Here is a 10,781-nt window from a genome sequence, read left to right on the forward strand (position 1 = left end):
ATCTAGCTTTACTCGTTTTAAGAGTTGTAGTATAAGGTATGGACACTATTTTAAAAAAATGCATTTTTTGAATTTTGTAAGACCAGTTGAACTGAGAGGAAAGTGGAATACAAAAGGTACTTTATGCGAGTAGCCATTCTCGTAGTATACAAATAAGAGGTATATGTCCAAGAGTGTATTTGCCTCAAGCCTACATAATAATATATGATAGGCCTAGATAATCTAGATCTAGATCAAGGAGATTAAAAGTAAATTAGTTCTAAGCTCCTTAATCTACATCTAGATTCTAGATCTAGATTTTACGTATAGGCTAGTTGTGTGTTGCTGTCACTATTTTCTTATTTCAGTGATTATTGTATTTGCATAGAAGAGACACGTCCCAGTCTAGTCTGTTTCGCGCAAAGTAGCAAACAATCACTAGATCTATTACTATTAAATAGTTGATCGGAGATCTCAAACGAACAGATTTATGTACCATAAAATAAGGGCTAGTTTATTTTTAAAAAACCTTTAACAGCCTAGCGGAGATCAGGCACTTCCGGTTTCCGTTTCCAATTCGTCGTTGACCCTGACACCTCGGTCAACAACTTTCATACAAGGCTAGGGCTAGGCTACACCAATATTTTTATTTCGATTTAGATGCCCTGAGCATCACAGAACTTTTAGATATGGCTGTGAATAAAAGACCATGGGATCCATGGATGATGTATGACGCAACACCAGAGGAACTCCGAGCCATCAAGGAACGTGGAAAAATGAGACAAGCTTTGAGGTCGGAGTGGACAAAAAAATTCACGAACCCTTGGAAATCAAGTCACGATGGTGGTTTTTTGGTGAGAACCTTTAACAAATGTGCTCATCTAGGGAAATAATGGCACTCCTGTACAATTGCGGTCCCGTTTAGGGATACTAGTCTAGCTTTGACCCCCACCAACGATTACTCCTGGTACTAAAGATTACTTTTTACTTTTTGATTTTGATGTGCCTCAAAACATCAAATTATGGTAAAATTCAGGGGGGGGGCAAGCCCCCCTGAAACCCCGCCTTGCCTTGTTAAATACTAGTGAAATTTTACTGCTCATTTTGTAGGCTAAATGTAGATTCTAGATCTAGATCTAGAGGCCTACTGATAAAACATCGATGCGGAATATATGTAAAGGCCACCTCTATTCTCACCCGGAGTGAGAATAGTGCAGGCGAGTCTTGTGGCTATTCTCACCCGGTGCGCGTTCACCAAATTTTGCGTTCACCCTAAACCACAGAATTCTACACTGTGATAACAGAAAAATTGTAGAATTCTGTGCCGTGAACAAACGTTCCATTACAACTGTAACCTACTAAAAGCGTACAATTTTGTCTGTGGGCAGTGGAGAGAGAGGAGTAGCGCGAGAATTTCCGGGCAAAACAAAATGGCGACCCGCGTAGTTCGGCTCGATTCGAAAAGTTAAATAGCCGTAGCATCTTTGTAGACAACCAAATTAATTTACTTTTGTGTTTTAACATCATTTTTTAACTTTGTTTTGGTCAATTTGATCGTCCACACCGATAGACAGTATTCAGAAAGAGACAGAGAGAGAGAGAAGAGGGGAGGAGTTGATCTTGCGAGAACTTCCGGCGGGTGAGAATAGCCACTTTCATATGTAAATCAGTATCAGTATCGATGGCCAGTAGTCTTTGCTTGTGGATTTAGTGCTAGAACTATGGGACCGCAATTGTGCAGGACCTGGCAACGATAATAAAGAAAACTCACACAAATGCAAAAAAATAACATTAGCGGACCATGGTGTTAAGTGGACAATCGTGTTTACATATCATTATAATAACAACAGTGGGGGGTTTCAGGGGGGCTTGCCCCCATGGCAACAAAATAAAGAAAAAAACCCCACACACATAAATGCAAAACAATAACTTGAGCGGACCATGGTGCTAAGAGGACAATCAGGGTAATTAGAGTTGGAACAGGCCGAGCCTTGCTTCGCAGCACTTGCCAAGTCACGAGCAGGACCGAGGGGGTTGCAATTATGCAAATTTTATGAGCTCCAGTGCGCATCTCTCGCCCTCCATTGTACTTGGCTGGACCATAGTGTTGCAAGCAAAGAAAAGAGTGGACCTTGTGATTAGATTGACCTATTAGGGTTTCAGGGTCCTTTGTCAAAGGGCACAGTGGCACGGTAGCGATGACTGAAAAACCTGGTAAGAGACGTCAGTCGGTGCTTGGCTGTCGAAAGGTTAGGACGTAGCCTAGGAGAGTGAGTAGAGGAGCTCTGAAAGGAAAAATAACGGACCACTAGGCCCAGACACCAGGGGCGCCATAGTAGTTAAAATAAAATAGTTCCGACCGGTGGCTACCGGTGGTCCAGTAAACTACAATCTTACCGGAAAACTTAATTAAATATAAACATACTTTTTGCCTCTTAACCCTAAATCTAGAAGCGCAGCGTTTCACCGGACGTAACCCGCCAAAAATGTCCCGTTGCCACGCGGTTCAGCGGAGGGATATCAGCTGAGATACCAGTGATGTATACCTGCTACTGGAAAATTACAATTTACGGCTCAACAGATGATAAAAAGCATATAAAACCATATCTTTTCTTAACACTATGCCCCTATGGGAAGCTGATCGGCGACGGTAAGAAGCCATCCCTTTTCCCCACGGGACGCCGATCGGCGACGGTATGATATAGCATGTACCCCACCTGTATCCTCGTCCATAGGGATAGTGTTGTGCACAGATCTCTGCGCTGCGTGGGTGAAAAGTGTTAAAGCTGATAGGATGATCCTTTAACTCACTTCAGACGGGTCACACAACAGTTGCGTGACCCCCGCCGCGACGCTCGCGCCGGGTCTCACAAGCCCTGCGTGACCAACTTTGGAATTTTTTTTTCGCTCTACAAATCACGCACAGATCGCGAGACCCGCCTCGTACCCTTGTTTGGCCAAGCCTGAGCTACTTAGACTTCGTTTCGTATCTCTGGGGCCGGTAGTTTTTAAGTTATTGAAGGTGAAAGACAGTGACCCCAACTGGAGTTGAACAGACCGAAACTCGCGCTTTGTTTTTTTCTATACAGCTGATAGTAATCCGACAGTCGCGTCGTAGTAACGGTCGAAGAAGTCGCATGAACAAGAATCACACATAATTTCGCCGTTTTCTATACTTCTGTACGTTTTACTAGTTCTAGTGTCTCAGAATATGATGTGTCTAATAGTTAGGATCCTGGATATGTACCCGAACAAGCCCGAGTCGTAGTTCTAGGGCTAGATCTAGCACTAGTACCGGTGTTGTTTTTCGCGCAACGAAATCACAACGTCGTGCTGTACATCTGTCTCATGTAATTCAGTGTATGGGTCTGAATCAATGCACAGACCAGCTTTTATATTTTCACCAAACACTCGCACATGTATACAAATCAAACCAGAACACTTTGAACTTTTTTTGTTGTTGTTGCAGTGAATTTCATTCTACTTGTCACGTCTCTGGAAATTTTTCGGCAGATCAAATTCATGCCAATTTTTTTTAAAATCATACAAATTAAAGTATTAGACTTAGACAACTTTAGTTTTTTGTATTAGATTAAGCTTGAATGTTACTTTACTGTGTCAAAAAATGATTACAATAGGGTGATTCTGAGAGTTGTGGTGATTTATTGAAATACCCCCAAAAACGCCAGTCTTCAACGCTTGGGACTGGTGAAAGGGCCCAGTCGCAAGTGAGTTAAAAAATGATAAGCGATCAAATAAATACAAAGAAAGCGCAAAACACGATAAACTCAACACATTAGCGCAGTGGAACAAGTGATAACACATAGCGGATAGCGTGTAGTAGCTCAGCTGGGCCGCGTCACTTTATTGATCGATATCTTGGCGAAGAGAGGCTCTACGAGGTCAAGATAACTTGCAAAATCATTGGTCACTATTTATAACTTTGACCTGTAATTTACTACGTCATTTTCCACAAAAGGAATACTCAAATTTTCCATTGAAAAGGTCTGGGTCCATGCCCTTTATATAGGGCCTGCGTGCTTCCCAGACATGACGAATTACAGAAATCTCAAACACTATTTCCAATCCCCGACGAATTCGAGTTACCCGTATTTGACTGTATTGTGTTTGGTTTAAGTGGACTCTACTGTAATGTGTAAATTTGCCCACAAAGACTGCTAGTGAACCAACCACCAGGGGTACACACTATACATGGTGCCTGACACTTGCTTAACATCTGCACAATGATAATCCCCCTTTCTCCCAAATGACTATGGGAGCAACCATGACATGCAGAAAGCCTGAAAGCTACCTCAAAGGTTTGTGCAAAGGGAAGTAACTCATAGATTTGTCCTTCATCTAGTAATGGTAGAATCATTTCTCTTGATTTGGGCAGTTACCTTAACAGGTGAGTATAAGGACCCTGTTATCCCACCTGCCCTGCTATACCATCAAGTCCATGCTCCTGCCAAGGTTAGCATGGGTTTGACTGTACTCGAAAATGTATTCTTCTTGGTAAATTCTTGGGTAAATACCCCCTCTCCCAAAAATAAAAGGAAAAAAAAAATCTAGCAGGTACTTAGGTTATATTTCAATGTAGCTCACAGCGTACGAATGCCACTCTTTTAGTCGGCGTGGCAATGGAGTGACCAGGTCACTGTTAGCCGGGTCACAGAGAGGTCACCAACCCCACCTCACATTACTGCTTATGCAGTTGTTAGTATTGTTCAACACATGTTTTATCGGCTTACACAAAGAAACAATATCATGTGTATACACAAGTTTGTTCTTTAGAGAAAGCAACTAAACTTCTTAATATTGGTACGAAGAATCAATACCATCTAATAGATCTAGATTCAGAATTGTCAGTGATACAAAACCTATCATGAATTCTGAATGATAGCACAGATTGAATCCTGGCTGTATAGGAAAAGCATGCAATTTTTTCTAGCTGATAAGAGTCAATATTCAATGTCATTGTGCTCTTTCTTTACAGTTTGATCCCGCAGTGCAAAGATTCATTGCTCTGAAAGCTACCCAAGCAGAAAGGTTCAAGGGCACATTCAGATCTGCAGTTGTATCCAGCATTTTATTTGTTTTGCCTGTAGCTATTTTGAGTTACTCAACTATCAGTAAGAAGGTAAGTCAAGCATTTGTTTATTCTTGCGTTTGTATAGAGAGGCTCAGTAAAATGTGCTGCATCACTGAGGATCAAGGTCTGGTTGACCAATATTCCTAGGAACCTGGAAAAACTGGGGAGTTGTTAAAAAAACCCAACAACTTATTTATTTAATATTCAATTCTCTTGATTAAAAAAAAAAGAAGTTTTATACAGTCGATTGCTCTTTTAGGAAATAAAACTTAAAGTAACCTCTGTTAAATGGTTATACTTGTATGAGGATGAGGCCAACAACAGAAACCGGAGAACAATCTCGTATTGTGTTGCTTAAATTATGCATGTTGTGTGTATGCCTTTATTTGGTGATAGATATATTCTTCTTCTTCCTGTGAGGCATACTCACACTCTCCGAGTAATGATTTGCCATAAAGACGTTGAAAATGTTCTGAGTGGAGCTCTTTATAGACATTTGTGACACTATAGACTTCGAGAACAAAAGGTAGCTTGGTAACAGTACTGAAATCCTAGAAGTAGGAGAAAATAACGTAGTATGCTGCTGTGAAAAACTCATATGAAATTGACTTTTCGTGCTAAAGAGCTTTTTTCAATACCATTTGAAAGTGAAAGGGTTTTAAAGTTGATGACCTAAATGAACCAATATATATGGCTGGCATATTCCAATTCATGATTGTCTCTGTTAAAGAAATTTCTGAATGGAATTGTACATTCGCGATAATTTTCCTCAGTCTGTGATTGATGCTTTTGTTTTCAGTGGATCTTTGGCAGGTGCTATGGTGTGGTTTGCTTCTTCTGTCCTATCGAAAATCTATTGTATTTATCTCCCCTCCTTCTTTTTGGTGTTTGTTACTCTCTTGTAACACCTCTAATCTTTGGCACTTATATGACCTTATTGTGTTGCAAGTGCCGTAAAACTCTTACGAAAACTAATTTTTGTTTTCATTGAGTAAAGAAGACCTAATGTGTGCAAAGGGCTACTGAATGAGCTGAATTAGCTGTATTCATTATCTCAAGCTGAAGGGTGGAAAATTACTGCCATGCTGAACTTGAAAGAGGAGTAAATTGAAGGAAGTACCGATAGTGGAAATAACATTCAATGGAACTCAAATTCAACAAGGTCATTGAACCTGGCTTTCAATTTAGTTGAATCTGAGTGTTCGTTAAGCAAACATGAGGTTTTTGTGTAGATGATTACAGGCACCGGGCAAGTAATGTATAAAAGGGAGTAACAAGTGTTAAGCTACCCTAAAATGCCTATTTTTTCCCCTTTTCGACGTGCTCAATCAAAAGTAGTTTGGTGTCAAATGAGAGACATTTCGTTTCTTTGATGCCATACTGAAGAAATGCTGGAAAGTTCCTGGAAAAATAAACTGAACTCTACCAAGCACATACTGCACAAAAGGGCCTATTCCTTCAAATGCATGCTTGTGGCGTGTATGGCGCATTGCTGGCCGAAAAAGTTGTGTTGCTGTAGTGTAGAGCCTAGCATACGTCAACCTTTGATTCCACAGACCAGTGCGCATTTCATTAAGTAGATCTATGTGAAAACTAGTTTATCACTGTAATATTGATCAGTAGCCAAGAGGGGGGAGGGGGGTGGATGGGATGGCTGACGTGTGTGTGTATCTCTACTGACGTTCCACGCCCGGACCCTCCCCCAAGACACGCGTACACACTGTCACACATATGATGGCCGCCTGTCCAACTCTGACACACGCAAAGACACGTGACTGTGTCAACACTGAGTTACAATGTGTATGTTGATAGGAAAGAAGGCTGGTGAAACCAAGGACCTTACAACTCCTTGAGCGAAACAAAGAATGGGAGAGCCCACGTGATCCTACAATGAAGGTCGGAGCGAATGAGTGGAGAGGGTGTGGCGCAGACAAGCAGAACACATTGCGTGATAGGCCAGCCTAGTCTAGTCTAGGTTTATCTAGGCCAGGCCTACCTTTACCATGCCTTTCACTTCTCCGATGCGGGGATGGAGAGGTCGCAGTGCTGTGATGGATGGAGCGAATGTGTGACGTGCACAAGCAGACGGAACACACCACAGGGTGTGGTGGGGTGGGGGACAATACAGCAGGCGAGTTAACACAGAGCCCTTTCTTTCTGATTGCCAACGCCGAGCTGTCAACATTGCTAGCGCTAGAGAAAGAAACCTGATTCGATTTTTGATCAAGGAAGACCAAGAGGTCATGTTGAACAAATTCATCATCAAGGGAGATAACAAAAAGAAATAAACAGAACACCAAACTCATAGATAGGCCCTACTCTATTATTTCCCTTGAATTTTTTACTGGATCCCTTATAACGAGAATCCTGCTATAACGAACATTTCGCATGTCCCTTCCCTCTCATTATAACAGGATTCCACTGTATTTTTTCTTATATTCGATAAATATTGTATGAGAATGTGTACACTGATGACTTGACACTTTTTGTCCGATAAAGGAATAAAAAAAAAAAAAAGATTTTTAGTTTTGGAGTAGCTTACCGCAGCTCAAACAGTTTTTTTGCGTGGAGGAAGTTTTCTTTTTCTGGTAAATTTGCAGGGAACTAAGTTTCAAAGTACTGATACTGTTTACTGTAAACAAGGCTTGTTTAGTGATTCTGAGAAGAACAAAATTTGATAATTCCGTGGGGAGTTACGTTTTGTTTTTGAAAGGTTTATTTTTATTATGTACAAAGTTGCCTTATATAGATGATCATTACTCTCGATGCTTTTTATGCATGTATCATTAACTAACATGCTTGATGTGTATGGACAGTGAATGCTTTTATCTTTGACTTTGACAAGTACATTGATTATGCTTTTTTGCTTCTGTTCACAGGAAGAAAGAGAAAAACGCTTCCGAAATGGTGAAGTCATGTACAAAGACAGAGAAAGCAAATTTTTCTATTAGATAGTGTTATCAGTGCGAATAGTTGTTTTTTTTGTGTGTGTGTGGGCGTTTGTATGGAAGAGGATTGCCGACCAATGCTATTAGTAGTTTGTGGAAGCAGTCTGTGCTTCTGATTGGAGGAGAGTGTCACTAGTGTCAGTGTTTCTCTTGTAGAGGAACAGAAATGAACTTGACAAGACAAGTAGCTGCATGATGCAATTCTCATCAGTCACTTAAGAATCACCTCCCTTGAGAATCACCTTGCAGATGAAGCCAGTGATCCAGATATGACTTAGTTTTCTCAACTCACACAAAATGTTTTTCTGCTACAGGTTCTAGTTCTGTGTAATGTGGAGATTAAAAGACAGTTTGGCTAAAACTGTAATGTCCATGCATCTAGTGGAAAAAAGTCTGCTTGATTGATGCACTTTTTGTGTTGGTCTTCTTTTGTTTTATAATAAACTTAATTCTGACAGCCATGAATCAGGGCAACTCGTCTTTTTTCCCAAATTTGTCAATATCTTTATCTTTGAAATGTGCCTTTAGCAATGTTGGTTGAAGCTGCCTTGGTATTCCCTCCTCCCTTTGTATTCCTCTATTGCGTAGATATATATGTTTCACACTCAACTGTGATGATTTGTTTCTCTTCCTCTCTTGTATTGATGTTTCTATTGTGTTAATTTGTTTCTTTTCTTCTATTGTGTTGGTGTGCTGTGGGTCATTTTGACCCTATCCGTACGCCCTGGGTTGCATTCTTCACATTTAAGTAAACTTCTACTACTTCTAGTGCTTTGATCACTGAAACTTTCAGTATTTCTCAAAAAATCATTTTGATAGACTACTATGCAAAGCATACGGATCGGATTAACAAGTAAATTTCCTCTTTAGAAAGTGGTGGCACAGAGTTCCCCACGTTGTATGGATACGATAGTAAAACACGGCGTACGGATAGGGTTAAACACTCATTTGTTACAGCAAAAGGGTGGGGGGGTGGTTGGCGAGTGCTCTGCTTTGGTTTGTGGTTTGCTCCATGTTTCCTATCAAACGTCTCTCCTTCTTTTTTTGTGTTTGATACTCTCTGTAACACCTCTAATCTTCGGCACTTCACTTATATTGACCTTAATGTGTTGTAAGTCCTGTAAAACTTTCACTAAAACAAACAAAACAGCTAAAGGACCTGGATGTTGCCCAGAAATATGTCTTTGATGCGGACTCTCTGTGTATCTGAGGCCAGACTGGTGGACAGTGTCACCTGTGCTCGGTGATAAATTTTCTCATTAGAACATGACACAAGTTTGCTCAGAGTTGACACAGGACAGGATTTTAATTAAGCTGTTGTTAGCCTTCCTCATTTATAGGGTATATAAAAATCATTAAAATATATGGGTAAAATGGATCACCCTTGCTGCAACGACCTTGCTCAATGCAGAATAATGAACATGACAATTAAATACAAACTAGGTACCGGTACATGTGGGTGGTTGGCGGTCCTCTAGTATTGTTTGCTCCTTCTTTCCTATCAAACACCTATCGTTGGTATCTCTCCTTTTAAAATGTTTGTGCTGTTGTTGCTTTCTTGCCGTGGGTGTTTGGCGGGTGATCTGGTGTGGTTTGCTTCTTCTTTCCTATCAAACATCTATCATCCTCATCTCCCCTTCTTCTTTTATTTGTTTGTTATTCCCCTGTAACTTACCTCTAGATCTAATCTTCTGGCGCTCATATAGCCTTACGCAGTTACGAGCGCAGTAAAACCTCTACTAAAAAACTGCTTTCTTGCAGTTGGGAAGTTGACGGGTATTCTGGTGTGGTTTTCTATGCCTCTATCGTCCTTGGGCTTATCTGTCCTCCATCTTTTTGTGTATGTTGCTCTCTTGCAACACCTCTAAACTCTAATCTTTGCACCTATATATATATATGACAACCGTGTTGCAAATGCCGTGAAACTCTTACTTAACCTATTGGCATTGAACAAACATTCACGGACTTTCCTATCCAACTATCGTCTTGATCTCGCCTTCTATTTTATGTTTGCTACTCACTTGTAACAGCTTTAATCTTCGACTTGACTTAAATGACCTAATGTGTTGCAAGTGAAGTAAAACTCTTACTAAAACCCAAAACTATGAAGAACCTTAGATGCCCCAAAACCGCTACGGTTCGATCCTCGACAAGTGCCAAAGAACAGCAGGAGAGCTGTAGTCATGACCTGAGTGTGGCCCGCCCCCTGAGAGAGTTTCATGTAGTGGTAGTAGTACTGGCAGTCCTCTAGTTAGAGCCGAAACACTTGCTTGAAGGGGGTTCTTCCTCTCTAGATCTCCTGCTGTCCGATCGCCCCTCAAGTTTTCTCCCACAAACTAAAAACTAATTTCTCTTGTACTTGTACATGACGCAGTTGTACTTTTACTTGTTCATCCTCAGTTGCCGTAAAGCGTCGAGGGGAGATGCGGTTTTATATGATAGGCCAGCTCCGCAGCTGTTTCAGTTGGGACATTATGATTTCTCAGGGTTTCCCCGACATCCTCAACCCACCTTTTAGTGGCCTTCCTCTTCCTTTGTATTACATTATAGTAGGCTTCGTTCCCGTCGGGGGAGGTGGGTGGATGCAGGACACAGCAGGGGATAGATTGGTTTGGGTTAAGTAAGGTGTGATTTTATCATTATGTCACTGAGGCGTTACGCTGGCTTGCTGGCTAAAGGGGATCTGGTGAAACCGTTACTGGCCTGGCAAAACAGCGGATAAATCATGCTACGAACCCCCCCCCCAAAAAAAATAAAATATA

At 41.0% G+C, this 10,781-nt stretch overlaps 1 protein-coding gene across 1 annotated transcript; it reads left to right on the forward strand.

The window, feature by feature from the left end:
* The first annotated feature begins 532 nt into the window (after window positions 1–532).
* LOC101850443 lies at window positions 533–8,493 on the forward strand. Its single transcript, XM_005109429.3, has 3 exons — window positions 533–833; window positions 4,976–5,119; window positions 7,951–8,493. The coding sequence occupies exons 1-3, from the start codon at window positions 669–671 to the stop codon at window positions 8,020–8,022; spliced, it is 381 nt and encodes a 126-aa protein (XP_005109486.1). The 5' UTR covers window positions 533–668; the 3' UTR covers window positions 8,023–8,493.
* The last annotated feature ends 2,288 nt before the right edge of the window (window positions 8,494–10,781 follow it).

Source organism: Aplysia californica, unplaced genomic scaffold, assembly GCF_000002075.1.
Source record: "Aplysia californica isolate F4 #8 unplaced genomic scaffold, AplCal3.0 scaffold00777, whole genome shotgun sequence".
Classification (NCBI taxonomy): Eukaryota; Metazoa; Mollusca; class Gastropoda; order Aplysiida; family Aplysiidae; genus Aplysia; species Aplysia californica.